Genomic DNA, 20,523 nt, shown 5'->3' with positions numbered 1-20,523 from the left:
CTATATAGAGGTTTCCTTTTTTTAAATTTTATTTTATATACAGCTGAGCTCCATAAGTTTTAACTGTTCCATGTAGGTTTTAGCCGAGGGCACTCCATGTCTGTCAGTTACTGCTGTTATTACAAGCTTTTTGCAGGGTCATTATTTGGTGGATTGGATTGAATGCACACAAGTAGCCTGTAATTATTGTGATGTTATCTTTAATTACTAGGATTTACATAGTATTTTTTCTGGTGGACAAATGTCAGGAAACTTTTACTTTTAGAATATGTTTAATTCGGAATTATAAGATAATTGGATGGAACCTTGTGGCGGAAACTATTTGACAGACATTAGATTCAATGGTGGCACTGATAAAAACTTACAATGTACCAATGTTCTATGATACAAAAATTATCTGTCAGTGTTTTATAAGCACTTTAGAACCATTCTTTGAGTCTTAAGGAAAACCAATAGCAACTCCTCTTGGCTGTTGTGACTACTCATTCTATGCATGATTGGGTATAGCATCGGCATGATTTTGAAAACAGGAGAGCAAATATTGGAATGCAAATATTGTTGAAGTTGAACTTTTACTTATTGAGTACAGAAGACATACACAACTGTCCTTGCGTGTGCCTCATTTAACATTAAGTTGTTGCCATAAAAATATTGCATTCTGTTGGCATGAGTTACTGAAATATGCAATCGTGGAGGAGATGAAGAAAGGCTTGAATTACCATTATCAAATGCTTGATCTTTAGGAATGTCTGTATCTATATTTCATGAGGTTGAAAAACTAACTAAAAGTCTAAAAGTATGTCTACTCGACAAAAATGTGTAAACATAAATTGCTACATCATCACGAGGAGGTGTGTGAATACATAAAGCTTCGTCTTTTGTCATGGAGATATGATTGAATCTGATAAGAGTCGACCGTTTACAGTGAAAATATCTTACCAGTTTCCAGTGTTATCGACCAGCCAGTCAAATTTTGCACTTAAAATGTAAGTCCTAGTCTGTATGCTATATTCACTTGATTTAATTGGTAGACAATTAACAAAGTATTAGCTAATTCATTCGAGTTTTATAGCGAGCGATAATGTGTTTATTTAACAATTATTTGTTTATGCTTTCTGCTTTTGTTATATCAATCTACATATTCTAACAGCATTCTCATTCCCAAGCAGGAAAGGGCAAGATCAATCCTCATTGGATTTTGTAGCGTGAGTTCGACTTTGCCTTATATTTCCAAGTACTTCGGGTGAACAATGGGAGTTCAATAGCCATCATCGCTCTTGCAGTTACAGGAAGAATAATACTGATGACTCGTAGTACAAGAAATTCTGACCACTGGATTCTCGGATGTTGTATTAAATGTTCCAGAGAGCAACTAGTTGGTTGCTGATTATGGAGAGTAACCTTTTGTTTACATAGGATTGATAGCGAAGATTGGTTGGTTTTTTTGGATTTGTAAGTTAAAAGCTTTCCAAGTACATTTATAGCCCTAATTATTATGTAAACTAAATAAGCATATATAGTTAACTACAAGTAGAAAGGAAAATTAAACACGTCTACGCGTCTGCTACCCATACATCTGTCCAACATTTGTCGCGGAATTCTCCCTATACACCAAAGCATTTGTATTATTCTTACAAACAGTGTCCACCAAAACGTAGCTGCCTGTATATTCTCTCTGGATGCGGAGAGATACAAGAGGAAAAGATATTTGAACAAGATCTAAGAAAAAAACCTTCGGCTATCTCCAACATCTCAATCCTGACTCCCATATGTCTTGCTCGGCCATGCATCCCCTAGCTTGCGGTTATGCATTCCCTAGCTTGCAGTTTCTTCTGCCATTAACAGAGTGTGGATTTTATGTTTCTGTCGATTTGGTCGGTCGACCGCGACAATTTCGCGCCGGTTGGGTTATGGCTTGGGTTATGTTTTCTGACCCGTTTTCGTTGTTGTGTTGATATATAACCTTAAACATGATTATTAGGGTTAATCGGGACAAGATTTTGAGCAGCTTTTGAGAGAGGTTTGTGCATCCTTTGAGGGAGAATTGGTAAGAGATTTTGAGAGCTTTGTTTGAGGGTTTTTGTTGAGATTGTAAATCCTATTTGTATTCTCTTTATCTCTAATAGTAAAAATTCTCCCCTCTTTGCCCCGTGGACGTAGGCAACTTATCAAACCACATAAAATTCGTTTGTCTTGCTGTGGTGATTGTGTTTTACTTATTAGTTGTGATCTATCCCGTTCTTGTTCGTGCTCTTTCGCGTGTTTCGAGTTCCGCTGCGCACAACAAAAACATAAACATGGTGGTTACTAAAATGAAAGAAAATGCAAGTATATAATAGTATAGATAGGAGGAAGAAATTTCTATTCAAACATTTAAATTGAACTTAATTAGATGGTGTACATAATAGAGGGCTGGTCAGTTAAGATTTAATGTATTAAAAAAGGGAGTTGTTTCATTTTGTGGGTCCTATTTGATCAATCTCCTATCAAAAAGGAGGTTTTATTTTGATCTCTTTGAACTTTGAAAAATAAGTAAAGGCATCATGTTTATTTATCAAATTAAAGAGTTCTGAGCAGCTGGGTTAGACTTTTAAACTAAAAAAACACGTATTTTATTCTTTTTCTTTTCCGAACATCTTGAAAGAAAAAGAATCACAAAATAAAGAAAAGAAAATCCCAAAAAACCCAAAATTGATAGAAGGCAAGATCAAAAAGCCCTAGCTAAGAGTGTACCTCAAAATACAGTGATCAAGAGGAACTGGGCTCGATCGGAGAGAGGGAGGAGGAACTATGGCTCGATGGAGAGAGGAGAACTCGAGAGCTCGAGAGGAGAGAGAGGAACTATGGTTGGAGGATCGCTGCCGCTCGCCGCCGCTCGAGAGGAGAGAGGGAAATCTAGGGCTTTGTTTGAGAGACGAAGGGGGTTGCTGCCTCAACTACGAGTCGATCGATCGCTGGAGAGGGAGAAGTGACGGATATTTTCAATGGCTCTCTCTTCGTCCCTATTTTTTGATTCGTTGGAGCCTTGAACAACGTGAAATATTTATGACAAACCATTCTGCAAAAATTTGAAGAATCTCTCTTAGGGAAGTCTCCCTTTTTTTTCTTTTTCATCCCTATTTTGGAGAATGGGATGGAAAATCTATTGGACAAAAAAAAGCCTAAAATTCTTTAAAAATAAGAATACCAATAAAATGGGAAAGTTGTTGGAGATGCTGCCAGACTGCCACAGCCGTATCTATGTATTACAAGTGCAGCTAGGAAAGGATAAAGACTTGTGACCTAACAATTGTATATGATGAGAATTAGGAAATAAAGCGTGTAACTTGATCGTTAAAAAAAATATTTACAACTAGGAGAGGATAGTAAATTTGGTAGTTTTTGGAGGGTTTAGTTCAAAAACTGTTCGGAAACCGCGTTTTTTGAAGCTGACGTGGCAGCGGGTCCGGTTCATAATCCGTATGGGTTAAAGACTTGTGATCTAATATGATTAATTAATGCAGTTTTAAAGCAATTTCCTTGTTTGACTAGTGATAGTTAGCCTAATTACCTTAAACTAATTTTGCACTGCTGGAAAAATAATGTGAGGCTCTTTTCATGTTAATTGTACTCGAAATTTTGGACTCATCGAAGACTGACCATTTATCTTTTTTTTTTCAAGTACAAAAATAGTGTAGGGCTCATCCTCATATTATCATACTCCTGGTCCTGAATAGCGATTTTCAGGATTATCTTCGCTAGGCACATAATAATAATTTCTAGTTCTACTTTGTATCTTTAAAATCAAATAATAGATATTAATATCCTAATATTTTGTAGCTTCTAAATCTTTGAAAACATTTAAAACTTTATTATTATTATTTCTATCAAATAACATCTAAATCAACTTAAAATTAGGTTTTGAGTGAGATGCAAATTAAAAAATATTATATAACCTTGTAATTTTGTAGACTGCAAAGTGCGAAATTGAGACATCTTAGGTACTACAATACTCTTAAATTATCCAATCAATTGGATTAATCACTATTGGTCTCTCTAAAGTGAATATATATAGTGAAAAACAGATAATTTTTTAATTACAATGGTCTATCTTTTAGTAATTGCTTGTGATTTATTTTGAATAAACCAGAAAGTACATGTGATTTACAAGTATAATAGTTTAACTTAAAATGAACACCAATCCTAGAGTTTAATAAGGGTAAAATTCACAAATCTAGTATGACTTCAGAGGTCTTGTATAAAGCTGTCATTAATTTTTATTGGAGAAAACTATAATGAAAGGTGAATACTATATACGAATATCCTGAACAGTTACAAAGCGTTCTTAACGACAATCGTATCTTGCCCAAAATACTAAAGATGTAACTATTTATTATATCCACAAATCACAAATTCATTATCGTAAAATAAACATTTCTAAGAGAAGAATTGTGTAAAGCGCATGGCTTGTGAAACATTTAGCCTAAATTATCCTACGACATAGTAGTTTAGTGAAAAGGTTATATGATAGATTTTATCTTATAAAACATTTTATGATAGTTTTGTTCAAAACACCACAAGGTGATGATAGTAGTAGCTCAGCGTTCAGATAAAAAAAAATTAAAGAAAAACCAGTCTAACTTGAATTAGTCAGAAGATTCCATGATACTTATCTAAAATGTAAAAAAGAAAAAAAAACTGAAAAACGTGGGAGAAATAATCAAGTAAATATTCCAACAAAATTTAAAATTCGTAACAAGAAAACCATGTAATTATCATGTGGCCCCTAACTTACATTCTTATTTTGATCAGCTCCTCACGCTGTACTTCACTGAATTTGAGCCTCAAGTATTTCCCCTCGTTTTTCATGAGCAAAGGACCCCACCCTTAATAATAATAATAGTAAATATTTCCTCAATTCATTTTCTTCCGCATTCTCTGCTTCCAATTTTTTTGTTATACATCTTTGTTGGGTTTTCTTCCATCATCCCATTTTAATCTTCTCACTGTTACTTCACTCTCTTTTAACCCTCTAATTTTGCATAATATTTCACCAAAACCACTCTCCTGCGTACTCTTTTTCTCTGAATTTTATCTATCAGTTAAGATTCAGCAAATCTTTGCAAGATCTTATATATATATACTAATCCTCTGTGGGTTTTCTCGATTCATTCATTCCTAAAAATATCAGTAACCCCGTAAATTTTCATTTTAAACCCATGAAACCCTTCGAGGCTTTTCCTTTCTGAGTTTAGAAATCAGGGAGCTTGATGGCATCGCTTGGGTCGCTTTGCCTTTTGATCCAAACATCGACCAGCAGCTGTTCTGCTCCTCGACAGAGGAGAACTAGTTGCTGCTGGGAAAGGCGTCACTTTTTCGCGATCTATGGAAGGAGATCTCTTGATCCCAATGGAGTTTTCTGCAAATTGGGTATTTTTGGGGGTCTAAAAAGCGAAATTCTGAAAAGGGGGTTGAGAGCTACTGGGAAAAGAGAAGGCATTGGGGCAGAGGAAGAAAATGGGGGTGATGATGAAGAGAATGTTGCTGATGAATCGTTTCAGGCAACGCTTAAACAAAGCAAGGAGGTTTTAGCAAGGCAAAAGAATCTCATTAGACAGGTGCCTTTCATACTCTCAATTTTCATATAGAGTCAGTATTCTTTTTGGGTCTAGTTGGAAATGAATGATCTTTTTGTCTTCGGTTTGGTATATTTAGAGAAAAATACAATTTGATCCTAATCTATGTGATTATTTGATAAGCATCTAGTTGAGTGCGCTGAAACAATTTACTGTCTAGCCACTGATTACAAACAATGATGCATATGTTAAGAGGGTATAAAAAATGGGTAGTTACCTCGCCTCATTTAGATTTCATTGGATGTTATAGCTGGAAATGAATTCTGTGGTAATTAATAAGTTGATAACCTGCATGGATTAATGCGCTGATTTGCTTCAGCTTGTTTGTGAATTATGATAAAGTCGCCAATCCCTAAAACGAACTATGTAATGTACAATTCCTTCTGAAAGAAAATGTTTCAAGGAATGCTAAATTTTTTGTTACTTGATTATTTTCGGATGATGATAAATCGATATATAAAGTAGGATTCCATTGGAACTGGATATTATTTTGGTCTTCTTAGTGTGCTTGGACAAATACTTACATATAATCTGCAGTTATAAGGTGATCTCTGAAGTATTATCTGCAACAGACATGCAGCTTCGAAGCTTCATTTCATCTAGAATCATTTCCTAGAGTGGTATTTATTTGTAAGTTTCAAATTATTTTCGTCTTTCTGTTTCTATCGTTTTGTGTGTTTTTCTTCATTGGTGTCCAAGTTCCCTGTCTTGTCTGAGTGCCCAACACGGCAAAATTTCACAAAAGTGAAGTGTTCTGGTAATAATAGCCAATGTATTTACCTCAAGAAAGAGGTGTATAAAAGGAATAAATAAATAACTAATAATCGGTAGCTTGTTGGAGTACCTCATGCTAGCTATTATGGGAGTTGAATTCGCTCAACCTGCATATGAGATGTAAGTCTTGGTTTTGTAGAGTGTAGTGAGAGATTAAATGGGATGTTTCAAGCTTTGGGTCATAATCATGAGAACATAAATTTTGCTTTATAATGGAATATGAGATTGGACTTTATTGAATGCAAGGATGTTATGTAGAAGTCAGACCAACCTTATATTGGTTTCAAGACTATTCTCCTAAAGATGATGCATTTCACCTATTTTGGTTCAAAGCAGTCATCTTCCCTTATAATGGAATATGAGTTGTCTTTGTTCTGATCTAAGAACCTCTAATAAAATATGTTATAGAATTTGTGTATAACAAAAATGAATAATCAACTGGCTTCAACAATTCAACTAACAACTTTTTGTTCTGTAAAATGTTTTCTTAACAGCGCTAGCTCGATATCTGAGAAATAATATATCATCATGCATTTAGAATCAATGATAGTGACAAATCATATTTTTGGCACATAAATCATTCAATGTCAACTGTGCAGGTCAGATATGTAATACTTCCAATATGTAATTATGTCTGAGCTATGCTAACATCAACAATTTTTTGTCTTTAATGTTTGTTCTAATTTTTTTGGCGTGTCAAAGTCCTTCCACATATACTGGCTGTAGTCTACAAAATGACTACTGGCTACCACATCATGTTTTCTTTGGTCTGCATAGTGAACAATTGTTATCTGATGCATTAGCTACTATCCATATTTGTGATGCTATTATTATAACACTCGCTGTGGTCTATGCAGTGGAAATTACGAACATCATTGTCACAATTTTGATAATCCTAGTATATGTATTTTTTTCATCATTATGCTGATTGTCTATGGCTCAACAGGTTCAGGTATTAAGGTGGCTATGCAACTTCAATATGTTTCTGACACCCTTTCTTCATATTATGCATGATCAGCAACATGATAATTCTTTTCATCAACTTAAAGCATGGATATTTGAAAGTGATAGCATATATTCAATTTGAAACAAATATAAACATGCATAGAGCAGGATTTTTTGTACACTGCCTATTATCTACTGTATTTCATTTTTAATTAATCTCATTGGATATATCACTCATGATGGTTCATTTATCATATTTTTCGCAGCTAAGGTTAGATCTTAATACATAGTTAACTAGGTTGGAGCCCGATCAACATCATTTCTACAATCTCTGCTGTATAATTGTATTTTTTATTCTATTTTTTTCTCAGAATGCAACTGTTTTGAATTTTCAACCGTTTGGTGCAGATTGAAGAAAGAAGGAAGCTTGTTTCTTCTATAACAAGTAACGCTGTTAACATAGAAATAGATGCAGCTACTAATGAAAGTGGCAGCTATTCTCAAAATACAAAACAATGTTCAACTACTACAGGAGAGCTTGATAAAAAATATAGCATTACTACTGCACCTGAAAAATCTGATCAATTAAGTAAAGTTGAAGTATCAGTAAGACCACCAAGTTCTGATAAAAAATCAGTTTACAGAAGAGAAATTGAGGACGAATCACCAGATGAACACTCTGTGGCTGATGCTCTTGGATTATCCAGAGAAGTTGGTTCAGAAGCAGCCCACTCAGCGATTACATCTCCAAGTTTATCAAGAGCATCTGAACTTTATGTAACCGAGAATCTTGAAGATTTGATAGAACAAAACATTGGTAATGCAAATGCCGAACAAGATGCAACTCCTGGGGAAGGAATAAAGGATTCTCCTCCCTTGGCTGGAGCTAATGTCATGAATGTCATCTTGGTAGCTGCAGAATGTGCTCCTTGGTCAAAAACAGGCAATAACATTTTACAACTTTCTGCAAATTCCAACAGTTGCTATGTTTTGAGGATCATAAATTGCAGTAGCATGTATTACATTCTTCATATAATACTAAGGAACGTTTCTTAGTACTTTCGTTCAATTTAATCATTATTGCACTGTTAATGCTTTGTCATTTATTGATTATTTGTGATTCCGTAGGGGGTCTTGGAGATGTTGCTGGAGCTTTACCGAAGGCTTTGGCTAAGAGAGGACATCGAGTTATGGTATGCATTTATTCCCAGTGATGCAACATGTTCTCACATGGACAGGTGTATGCTTATCATAATTAATCTATAAAGGGATTATTTTGAACACTAGTCTAGGGCATCTCAATTTTCATTTACAAACTCACTACTCTTGTTTTGTTCAAGATCTTAAAATAATATTAGCCAGGAATTAACAAACTTATGAACTACACATAGTAGATTCTTTTAGCAAGTCGTTAACTTTCTTTCTCCTCTTAGGTTGTGGTACCAAGGTATGGCGACTATAGTGAACCTCAAGATCTAGGAGTACGTAAAAGGTACAAGGTTGATGGACAGGTATACACTGGCTCATGGTGACTTTTAACCTACACACTAGTCTTTTCAAGTTTTAACACCTCTATAAACAAAATTTCATATAGGATATGGAGGTATCTTATTTTCACGCATACATTGATGGAGTAGATTTTGTTTTTATTGATAGCCCCATTTTCCGGCATCGTGAGAAAGATATATATGGAGGAAATCGAGTGGTAAAATTTTCTTTCATCTAGCTGCTTTATCCTGTTTAACGTTTGTTTCTGATTTCTCAATATCACTCCATTTTTGAAGTGCAGTTTTGCATTTTCAATGGTCTTCAATTGAAAATTTCTGCAATTTAATATGTAATTTTACATTCAATGCAGGACATTTTAAAAAGGATGGTTTTATTTTGCAAGGCAGCTGTAGAGGTATATTAGAATTCATTACAATTCAATGTTCAAAACATATGATTTACAGTGTACATACGGGGAGGTTACTTGGAACAGTGGCAGATGCATATTATATACATTATTCACTAGTTACCTGAGATTGGTGTCAGTGTGAGACTTCTGAAAATAATTTGTTTTAAAAACTATTACTTGAAGATAGATTACTTATCATGGTTGTCGAATTTGCATTATGCTTATGGACATATGAACTCTATACTTGAAGGTAAATATTTCAGGTTATGGATGTAGAAAACCTTTTCAACATATCTGACAGAGTCCATCATACATCTGCTTTTACCTAATTTCCCTTTTGCCATCCTAGAAGTCAAAAAAGTCAAAGTTACTGCCTAGCAATTATCATTTTCTCAGACGTAGTTGTCGTCCTTACAACTGTTATAGACTTATTTTTTTATTGATTGGATGAATCTAAACCAAACTCAAGCACCCTACCTTCCTAACTTCTGGAGAATAGATATGTAATATGATTTCATTCAATAAGATTGTTTATAAACACGTGTCTTTTCTATTACTATATCACAAAAGTAAATTCCACAAAATATGGGTCCAACATAACATATCACGAACATGCTAGAACCAAGTGAAAAGAAAGCCTATTGATCTCATTAAATATGGGACCGGTAATACATCTCCAGCATAAAATTTAATAGTTTTCTGATGAACAATATATGTTCCCAAAACTGATAATCTATTGTCATTTGTTAATCTCTGGGTTTCTTAAGCATGAACTTTAGTTGATTGATTGATTCAGAATCTAACAGACTGTACTGTCGCTGCTTGCGTGTTAATGTTTAATTGTTAGCACTAGCCTTTGCTTTATATTTTGATTTACTCATCATTTTCTAGTCATTGAGTAACAGGAAACATGTGTATTGTTATTTCTTTTATTTTTATAATTGTTATAATTGTTATTATTGTTATTATCTTCCTTCAAAAGTTAACATAGCTGTTAATTGCTTTAAATGCGGGTATTAACCGATTTCTCAAACATTTTGAAAATCGTACCTCTGCAACTTGTCAGCTGTTCTCCGAAAAATACTAGTTAGATACAGGCTAATTCTTGATCAGCATGTATTGCTAGTAGTGCCTTCGCTTTACTCATTCTCTGGTACTCGAGAAAAAGTGAAAATAAATTTTTTGGTGTTTCTTCTTAATTTTTAGATCATATATTCACAAAAAATGTTGTAGCTTTTAACTTATGACTTTCAAAATACTTGGGCACTCAAACTGTGGGTATAAACAGATGTCCTTAACATTTCATCAACTTTGATCTGAATAATTCTAGTTATCTTTAGGTTCCATGGTATGCTCCATGTGGTGGTGTCTGCTATGGAGATGGGAATCTAGTATTTATTGCAAATGACTGGCACACTGCGCTCTTACCGGTTTATCTGAAGGCATACTATCGAGACAATGGCTTGATGAAGTATACACGATGTGTCCTTGTTATACACAATATAGCACACCAGGTTCTCCCTCAATCTTCTATTGTTCTTGTATACAGCTTATTTAATTTCTGGCACATTTATACTGTTTCCCTTTTATAAATATTCACGTATTAAGTCAGATATTTGTTTTGCCATTTACCAATGACATGAAGTATGTGGACATTGGTAGAGTACATGGAGATCCAGGTTTTATATTTGAGCTTATAGCATGAACAACTTTAATTTTAATACTCATAATTACATTGGACATGCCTGCATCCTACAGTGAAAATTGCCTGACTGGTATGTGAAGTCTGCAGAACTGCTGTAGTAATTTGTTTCTAAGTTATATTTACACAATGTTGTTAAGAAAACTATAAAGTGAAACCTCATTCTATTAATATTCAAGTGTACAGTAAAGCTCATGAGCCAACTAAAACTGCCCCCTCATCTTGCTATAATTTTATCAGATAGATGAGTGACCATAATTTTTTTTTTATTTTTATTTTTGTGAAGTGATTAAACTCAATTGAGTTTCATTCAGGTTTAGGACCATGTAGAAGACGTGGAAAGAAAATGAGATACTTTTTAGTTTAATAAATAAGTTTAACAAATTAAAAAAGCGGAATGGACTTGTGTAGCCCCCCACCCCCAAAAGAAAAATGTTCTGAGTGAAGGCTTTGCTGTCCTTGTCCTTAAAAGATATGTTTTCAGATTCTTTTTACCAAGTTATATAACAGATTACGGATTGGCTTTGGGTAAAACTGCATATGGCTCTGCTCCACAATTTAGTCCGAACAATATCTTAGACAGAGAATTGGAAATCTATATCATACCTTTGAAGTTCCTTTTACTTGTCATTTGAAACCTAAAAAAAGAATGAATAACTCAAATCAATTCCAAAGAAATGATAAAAATTAGGGTTAATTGCGTATAGAGCCCTGTACTATCGCCCAAGTTCTAAAATTCTTTTGTTGCAGCTCTACCCAATACCCATTGAGTGATTTTTGTATTACTCTTTTAACCCCAGAGAAAAAAAATTTGTTTTTCTCCCTTTCCATATTGATATTAATCCTCATCTACTACACAGGGCCGTGGTCCCATCGAGGATTTCCACATCGCTGATCTCCCAGGTCATTACATTGATCTTTTCAAACTCTACGATCCAATGGGAGGCGAACACTTCAACATATTTGCAGCTGGCTTAAAGGCCGCTGATAGAGTCGTCACCGTCAGCCACGGTTATGCATGGGAGCTCAAAACCCAAGAAGGCGGGTGGGGCCTTCACGGAATCATCAACGAGAATGACTGGAAGTTCAAAGGCATTGTCAACGGGGTCGACACTAAAGACTGGAACCCAAGCCTCGATGTGCACTTAAAATCTGATGGCTACGCAAACTACTCTCTCGAAACTCTACACACTGGCAAGTCTCAGTGCAAAGCTGCTCTTCAGAAAGAACTAGGCTTGCCTGTTAGAGACCATGTCCCTATCATTGGTTTCATCGGGAGGCTCGATTATCAAAAAGGCGTCGACTTGATAGCAGAGGCCATGCCTTGGATTGTAGGCCAAGATGTACAATTGATTATGTTAGGTACTGGAAGACAAGATCTCGAAGAAATGCTTAGAAATTTCGAGGGTCACAACCGCGACAAAGTTAGAGGTTGGGTTGGGTTTTCAGTAAAAATGGCGCATAGAATCACTGCAGGTGCCGACGTTTTGCTGATGCCATCGAGGTTTGAGCCTTGTGGGCTTAACCAACTTTACGCGATGATGTATGGGACCGTTCCTGTCGTGCATGCGGTTGGTGGGCTTAGAGATACAGTGCAGCAATTCGATCCTTACAGCGAGAGTGGGCTTGGGTGGACTTTCGATAGGGCGGAGAGTCATAAGCTTATTGATGCGTTAGGGAATTGTTTGAATACTTACTGGAATTATAAGAAAAGTTGGGAGGGGCTTCAGAGGAGAGGGATGATGCAGGATCTCAGTTGGGATAGTGCTGCTCAGCAGTATGAAGAAGTGCTTGTTGCTGCAAAATATCAGTGGTGAAAATGATGTTCCCCACTCTTTTCTTGTTAATGAACTGAATGATATATTCCGTCCTCTTAGTTTCTGGGGGGATTTTTTTTTTTTCCGGTAGTAATTCTGTTTAACCTGTAGCAGATAATTTTTGTTTGATGAACAATAACGATACCAAACACGTACGGCATGGTTCAATCTGAATTTTCCTTGTACATAGAATATAAGTCATCTGGAAAGGAACTTTAGAGATGAATTGTATAAATGAGCTATAGCTCGGGATGAATTTTATCTTTACTTATAAGTAATCATCGGTTTGATCGGGTTCGATGACAAGCTGATTGGATATTGAGTTTTAGCTTAGGGCATCTCCAACGCGGTGGCAAAATGTTGCTGCGTTGAATTGTTCGAGCTCCAACCGTGCCGTATTTTTTGCAGCACTTTGGAGGAGATTGGAGGAGATGAACAGTGCGACACCAAATATGGTGTTGCACTGTTCATCCGCGTTGTTACTATGCATTGTTTTAAAAAATTTTAACTATTTATTTTTTACCTTTTAATTAATATAAAAATAGATAAAAGGGAATAAACTGAGAATATTTTTTTGTGTAAAAAATAGTGCAATGAGTTGGAGATGTATTACTGTTTAATGTGACTTTTGCGCTATTTTAATTTAAAATTTGCATCATTTTGGTGCAATGGGTTAGAGATGATCTTAGAGTTTTTCAGTATATACGATAAAGCATGGAAACGTTTCCATTGTTGTACATTAGATTTGTATGCTGGTAGTATTTGTTTATTTAAATGAGTACAAATGTCTGCGTTTTTTTTCCCCTTTTTACCCCACTACATATTTTACTTCGTTGACATCGAACTGAAGGAAAATACACAATGAAGAAGCTGGGGAGCTATTTAGTGTCTAAAGTACACGGTGCATAAATAAGTCCGTTTCCTTAAAACCTTTGTGAGTTTGTAGAAATCCATCCTTCGCTAGTCAGCTCGCAGCCTCTAAAGGCTCAGAAATATTAGTGGGCTTTATGAATGGGCCTATTTTCCCTAAAAACAACCGTTAATTACACGATTCCTTTATACGCAACCGGCGCAATCTTTTATATATACAACGATTAAAAAAGTAACACATGAACATTCTTTCATGATCAATTAATGCATGCGATGGAAGGAATCCAGTATCATGTTTTGAATCCTTGAAGCTATCTCTTGAAAACGAGCGAATGGGAAATCTCATTAAAGGACGAGGTGGTTTTATCCTAATTAATCCCAGATTACGATCCTAGTGCACAGAAGCCGTACCTTACTCCCGCTCATTAATTTTAAAATTGCGGTGTAACACTGAAAGATCAAATGAAAAATAACGTTGATTATACAATACACTCAATACTTATTTTTGTACTACCAGAAACAAAGTGCGGAGTCAAAAACCATGGGATTGTCCCTCCAAATGAGAACAGAGATAATTCATGTAACCCCTAACAACAAAAAATATCCTCACGGAAGCGCATCAACGACGATATTCCAAATTATTTCTAGACTCCAATTAATGGTCGACTTGCGAGTTTCACAATGCTCGCTATATAACAGTTTAAATCGGTGCAAAATAGAAAAATGGATTCCAATGCAAGCAGAATAGGAATCGGCAGAACAGCCAATTCTAAAACTTGTGATGGTTACGCTTGTAAGCTTCTCCCGCATACTCTCTGCATCTGCAACTCATAGCACCAATAAATCTAATGCTAGAACCTTTTCTTTCCTTGTTTTTAATGCTAGAACTAATGGTAACAGTCCTAACCACAGCAGATATTTAGGTGTGTGTGTCGTGGGGGGGATATTAAAGCGGCTTATTCTGTAATATCCAAATACAATTGAAGACAGAGGAAAAACTGGTGGCCTGGTGAGTAACATACATAAAAATACAAAATACAAAAAATAATGCCACAGAGATCACGGTGCGAAAACAGAGGCAACATGAATAAACGAACATTGTCGGAGAATATTTCAATCTTTCTGAACCTGGGAGAAAAACTATGTGTATGAAGTCCTGCGCTTCTTATCAAACTGGTGACCATGAGGGCTTTTCGATAAGCAATCTTCTACAGCACAAGCTGAAGGTGAAGAATGCAAGCAACCAACCGAGTTACGTCTGTTTATGTCAGTAATAAGCGAATCAGAATCTGAATCCCTACAACCACATTTTTTGGAGACAAGTTTTCTTTTTGATCCAGGAAGTAAGTTCAATCCTGTAGACATACAAAAAATAGAGATAAAGAAGGTAAAGATATGGCTATACTTTCTATTGATGATCGCTCCATATTCAAACTTAAGTTCCAATGAAATTTATTACCACTAAAAGTATTGGCTATGCCCGGTGTTTCCATGTCTCCACAACTGCAAGAGCAGTCACGAGTGCTACAGATGTTCAATTGATTGATTCTGCTGAATGAGAAAAATGTGCAATAATTAGTGCCAAAGGATTCAAAATGAATGAGTAATGACTCATTATGCCTATCAGACAGAAGATAACACAATAATTTAGTAACTGACATTCATGAAATAACTAAGTAATTGACTTTCATCAAGTCATCATATGCATCCAGCATGTGAGCAGTTACTTAAAAGAACTACGCCAGTTCTTATTTCATGTAACTCTATATTAATGTTTCAGCACATAATTCATTTGGAAGTGGAGATGTGGCATTGTTGAAGTTTTAAGGCATAAAAACTATGATGATGTCATGCTTTTGGAATTATTCTATGGATTCTGCATGGCTTTTTATTACAGATGTATTAAGGTTATTTATATTATGTCAATGTAATTAATGTTGTTATGATCACAATCACGATGCATTGCTACAGGATGGATGCTTTACTTTTTCCGACCTAATAAGATCTTTTCCAAATTTTCAATACATGCCTTAGACCAGTGTTTACAACTAATTACAAGAATTATACCTTATATTAAGAGTATACCAGAACCACACTAATTCTGCAGGCTGCCATCCAATCTTCATATTTGAAAATTTGAAAATTTGAAATTCAACTGCTACGATACAACAGTCCCTTCCTACATCAGTTCCCTCTAAGCTTTACTAAATTCAAACTAGGGGATGAGGTATAATATTCTCCTCTTGAAAAAAATAGCTGAAACTATGAGATAAGAAGGCTTATTGAATATTATACCTTCCAATGTGTAAAACAATGTTCATATTTACTTATATGAACAATGTAATTTAGTTAATATTATAAAAAAGAAATATTGTTAATGATGAAAAAGCATCGAATATTATATGTCTCTTGACATATATGCATGTCCATGGTTGTGCATTTATTGGTGTAAATAGCATTTTGCCTTGTCCTGTTACCATATAAGCGTATCCATCATTCAAATATCAGGACATTAGATGTTTATCGGACATTAGAAATCTATCTCCAATACAAAAGCAACAAGAATACCATAAAAGAAACTTCTATTGTAAAAATATTAATGACCGCTAGTGCGAGATTATCTTGAATAACTTTCACCTATCAGAGAACTTTAGAAGTAACTTAGAAAATAACCATTTAAGCAATATTATAGTGAAGAAGACAAACCTGTACATGTACTCTACAAAGTCATCAATAACAACAGGCCAAGCACCTGCAGGAAGAAAATCAGTCAGCAGCCAGCTCCCCAAGAATATAACTAAAAATGTGGAAAACCCAAGAACTGAGGAAAACAAATATTCTTTGCATGTCAAAACAGCAGATAGTTTAATTACCCATTGCATCATAACCTTCAAGATTTTCATTTACACATCGACTAAAAGCCAGGAGTTGTTGCCATGTATCCTCAGATATATTATGCTTTTGGTGTTCCTAGTTTGGTCAAGAAAAGAGGGAAAAGAACAATTAATTATGAGAAGTAACATAAGAACAAACATAACATGTAATGGGTAGTTCCACATGTAGCAGAAGCACTCCTCAGTGAGTATACAAGAGGCACTACACTATGAGGTACAAAAACATAGATATCACTACATTATGCTACCCGAGGAAAGAAAGGTGTAAAGCCTATTTGGTAACCACTGAGAGCGTGAAAATAAATGTAACAGGCATGATGAGCACCATAGTCTAAATCTAGTTAAATAGATCTTACACCTAAGATAATTTTGTTATGTCCCTAGTACCACACTACCAAATCCCACACTGCCAAACAACAGAAAGATTTATTTAGCTAAAATCTTCCATTATGTTGCCACACGCAAAGCTCATGAACATTAGAGCAGAGCAAGGTCTCAGGTAAAATGACACTAACAGCGGATATGTTGCAACAACAGGATCCATAACAATTGCCTCCATAAGAAATGGGCTAATCAATAAGAAAATCTAGTTAATCAAAAACTTAAAAAGACTTCATACAGTCTTACAGGGTCTACAAAAAGGAGTATATAACAATTGAATTCACAACAGAAGCAGATGGCCTTCTAAGATGATTAAATTAAAGAAGTGCATTAATTGAATTAATACCTCAATAAAATTACACCAATGCCTAAGCAACCGAAATCTTCCATTCAAAACTAATTTCCATGCAGAAATTGCCCTGCTTACTGCTGAAAGTTATTTGAGATTACATCAGGACGAGTCAAGTTTACAGAACTCGTATATATAAGTAATAGCTGAAAGTAACTGAAGAAAATATCTTACTGATGTTCTTTTGCCCATTTTCACGACATGCAAGGAAGACAAAATCATAAAAGCAATTAAACTGATGATAACCCCCCTACAAAATATTAAGTAATGTAGAAAACTATCTTTCAAGAACAGCAGTGAAAATAAAAATTAAGAGAACTTGGCAAATAGAGTAAGACAAGAATATTTAAAACACGACTAAAATAGAAAAAAATTAATACCCACAGACAAGTTAAGGCCTGACATGAGTTTGGAAAGATCATCCAAAATATTATCCCTGAAAATACAAGTATAACAAACATAATCAGCATAAGATATTCGGAATATATGGAATCTAATGTAATAACTGCGGAACAATGGAGGCAAGAATGTCCTCGGACTACAAAATCTATGTGTGTCCATACCCACCCCCCACCCCAAACCCCCACCCCCATCCACCGAAAAAAAGCTACTAATCTGAACAGATATATGGGTTACATATAGTCATTAGGTCTTCTGTACTTTTATAAAACATATCCAAGTGCAAATCTTTAACGACTCACATGATTACAACCTCGCTGACAGACCACATATAGAATTGTGTGCTTCTCTATAATAGATAAAATTGCTTCTTCACATGAGGCATATTTCCAACTGATACTATTGAAACCCGTCTAAGCTTCATGGAAGTGAATCACAGTTTAACTTCCACGAGTGTACGTGACCAAGCATCCATGAAGGTTATCACAGTTTGATATCAACAAATAGGATAAAATAAATAAAACAGAGGAATATCCAGAATGTTTTTACATGCATTAAAGATGTAGTAGTGATGTAAAAAGCTTACCATGACCTTCCTCTTGATTCCATTGACTTTGTCAACATATTTAACATCCCCCTTGAACTCACATGGTCACTTCTTGAAATAATGTCTACATAAAATAACATGAAAACTACCTCTGAATAAACTATATCAAAACTAAATTATTCAAATGAAGACACCAAAATAAGAAATCACGTAAACATATATCTGGATAAGCACGATTAACATATTCCAAACTATAAAGCTGAAGTAACTTTGTTAATGATTCTCGCTACTTTCAACAAAAATGCTTGAATAAGATGTGGTTAAATTAGAAATCAAAAGACTAACAAAGACATCAACATTGATGAGCCAATTCACTTTATCTAGAGCAATATGACAGCTATGTCTACGAGTCCAGTAAAGAAGTCACCTATTAAGTTTTAGAATTGCAATTAAATTCAGTTCCAGGGAACCAGGACTAGCATCACAAATATACAACCGACTGTTCCTTATGTCAAGGCACACTTTTTTTGGGCCAACTCCTGAGTAATAACATTGTCTACAAGTTTTCCCAAGGCTTATTAGTTGCACTTTGCTACTAACCAATAACCGGAAGTGGCTGGGCAGATACTAACTAACCAATAACCATGGACCCTAATAAAAGTAGATAGGATGCCTCAGTATCAATATCTGATGGAACAAGATGTAACATGAACCTATATAATGACTCCTGTAGCAATTGATGTACAATCAAAATGGCCAGAAGTGAATAATGAGCCCACTCGAGCTGAGCACCAATACGAGGATGGAAGGGCAACCTTCCCTCCCTCTCTCCGTGTTGGCTTTAAATATTGGAGTATAAATATTACTATTCAAGTTCATTAGTTTGTGCCCGTTTTTCTATTTAAAGTAGTTTCCAATTTTTGGAAAAGCTATTTGATGATCAAAACTAAAAAATATGCAAGATTCTAATATCATTATTCTTAATTTAACATGTCTTTAATTATTTCCACAAACATAAATGTCCTACGGATAACCGTCAAAGATGACCCAAGTGAGTAATGCCAAGTATACCATGATGCCAAAAACCGATCGAACTAAACCTATGTCATTCCAATTGTATACCACTCAAAGTACCATATGTTGCACAATAATATGGTAACACTTTCTTCTAGATTCTGTGCGAAAACAGCTAGACCATTCCCCAAAAATATCACTACATTTGCAATTAATTAGCTACCTTTATATAAAGAACATTTATGCCAGAATACTATTGGCAAGAATACCATTTACACTATGAAGTGTCCTTTATGATGCTGAGTTCTAATGATAAGTGAATGTATCTTCTTCAGAGGAAACAAACACCGATTATACTGACCAAAGTGACCTCTTCTTTTCTTGGCTCATCATATCTTCTCTAATGCACATTTTCATCCTAATCAACTCAAAAAGCTTAAACCTCTAATTTTTCAGTCGAATTTTCTCCGTATCCAAGAAAAGTTTCACGCACTCAATTACATTTCAGCTAGAATTCTCGTCATTACCGATAAAAACAGCATGAATTGAGCAAAAGAAACACAATCTTGATACGAGAAACAAACCAAATAGATTTCTTTATTCAAATTCCCAGCTCATTCCTTGCTGGAAAAAAAATTAAACAAAAAGATCCACCGAGAATCGAAGAACTAACAAAATTAAACAAAAAGATCCACCGAGAATCGAAGAACTAACCGCAGTATGTCCTGTAGAACTCGAAGATATCAAAGCGAACGAACGCCATTGATGAGATGGAGATGGAGATGGAGACGGGATCTAGGGTTCCCTCAAAAGGGTTTTCGGTTAGGAAAAAGGGAAACCCTAGATCGAGTAATTCGAAGGGAATTAAAGAGTTAAAACCTTCTCCTTCTCTTTCATTTTAAAATCTTTTTCGGAGAGATGTCGTTTGGTGAAGGACCAGGGTTGCTCCTCACGTGACGCTAGTATACTATTGAGAGAGAGAGAGAGAGAGAAAGAGAGAGAGAGAGATTTTATCCAATAATTTCCATGAGTCCCCTACACCTCAATAATTACTTCTTAGTCCCTTAAATTCCCTCAACGACCAAACTATCCCTTAACTATGATTTCTTTCTTAAAAAAACTCATTTTGTTCAAAAGGGTTATTTATACTTTGGTATTCTAAAGTTTACAGTTTTTTTTAACTTTAACACCCCAAAGTTTTTCGATTCTTAAATATCCAAAATTTTACACCTTTTTTATTTGATACCTTAAATTTTTTTCAGAACTTTTCAAGTTTATACTCTCTTAACTTTGATACCCAAAGTTTTATTTTTGATACT

The 20,523-nt window shown here is 35.0% G+C and overlaps 3 protein-coding genes across 12 annotated transcripts in view; 2 read left to right on the top strand and 1 right to left on the bottom strand.

Moving 5' to 3' along the window:
* The window catches only part of LOC109833870 (ATP-dependent RNA helicase SUV3L, mitochondrial), a 5,951-nt gene extending 4,401 nt beyond the window's left edge, over window positions 1-1,550 (top strand). Inside the window, 1 exon segment of the mRNA XM_020401714.1 lies at window positions 1,170-1,550. Within this exon segment, the coding sequence (XP_020257303.1) occupies window positions 1,170-1,209 (40 nt within the window). The 3' untranslated portion in view covers window positions 1,210-1,550.
* On the top strand, window positions 4,889-13,048 carry LOC109833869 (soluble starch synthase 2-2, chloroplastic/amyloplastic). Its single transcript, XM_020401713.1, has 8 exons — window positions 4,889-5,597; window positions 7,743-8,277; window positions 8,463-8,527; window positions 8,768-8,845; window positions 8,929-9,039; window positions 9,193-9,237; window positions 10,572-10,745; window positions 11,794-13,048. The coding sequence occupies exons 1-8, from the start codon at window positions 5,250-5,252 to the stop codon at window positions 12,748-12,750; spliced, it is 2,313 nt and encodes a 770-aa protein (XP_020257302.1). The 5' UTR covers window positions 4,889-5,249; the 3' UTR covers window positions 12,751-13,048.
* On the bottom strand, window positions 14,545-20,144 carry LOC109833867 (DCN1-like protein 1). 10 transcript variants are annotated; one of them, XM_020401706.1, is made up of 9 exons: window positions 19,919-20,144; window positions 18,230-18,314; window positions 17,629-17,680; window positions 17,419-17,494; window positions 17,242-17,324; window positions 16,509-16,590; window positions 16,327-16,372; window positions 15,080-15,171; window positions 14,545-14,975 (listed from the first exon to the last, which is right to left on the bottom strand). In XM_020401706.1, exons 1-9 carry the CDS (start codon window positions 19,965-19,967, stop codon window positions 14,761-14,763), a joined length of 780 nt encoding a protein of 259 aa, XP_020257295.1. In that variant the 5' UTR covers window positions 19,968-20,144; the 3' UTR covers window positions 14,545-14,760. The 10 variants fall into 10 exon arrangements, with proteins under 10 accessions (XP_020257295.1, XP_020257294.1, XP_020257297.1 ...); XM_020401705.1 differs by having other exon boundaries at window positions 16,494-16,590; window positions 17,242-17,321; XM_020401708.1 differs by having other exon boundaries at window positions 16,494-16,590; window positions 17,419-17,425.

The sequence above is a fragment of the Asparagus officinalis genome, chromosome 3 (assembly GCF_001876935.1).
Source record: "Asparagus officinalis chromosome 3, Aspof.V1, whole genome shotgun sequence".
In the NCBI taxonomy this organism is placed as follows: Eukaryota; Viridiplantae; Streptophyta; class Magnoliopsida; order Asparagales; family Asparagaceae; genus Asparagus; species Asparagus officinalis.
The sequence above is the reverse complement of the archived record's forward strand: the minus strand, read 5'-3'. Positions and strand labels throughout refer to the sequence as shown.

What these genes read in the sequence shown, in the direction of transcription:
- LOC109833869 (XM_020401713.1), top strand. Translation starts at nt 5,250, where the DNA reads ATGGCATCGCTTGGGTCGCTTTGCCTTTTGATCCAAACATCGACCAGC. An exon ending in TGCTCCTTGGTCAAAAACAG is followed by an intron (nt 8,278 to 8,462) that starts GCAATAACATTT and finishes GTGATTCCGTAG; the next exon opens with GGGGTCTTGGAGATGTTGCT. An exon ending in TTTGCAAGGCAGCTGTAGAG is followed by an intron (nt 9,238 to 10,571) that starts GTATATTAGAAT and finishes AGTTATCTTTAG; the next exon opens with GTTCCATGGTATGCTCCATG.
- LOC109833867 (XM_020401703.1), bottom strand. Translation starts at nt 19,967, where the DNA reads ATGGCGTTCGTTCGCTTTGATATCTTCGAGTTCTACAGGACATACTGC. An exon ending in AAATGGGCAAAAGAACATCA is followed by an intron (nt 17,325 to 17,418) that starts GTAAGATATTTT and finishes AATAACTTTCAG; the next exon opens with CAGTAAGCAGGGCAATTTCT. An exon ending in TTTGTAGAGTACATGTACAG is followed by an intron (nt 15,172 to 16,326) that starts GTTTGTCTTCTT and finishes TTTCTCATTCAG; the next exon opens with CAGAATCAATCAATTGAACA.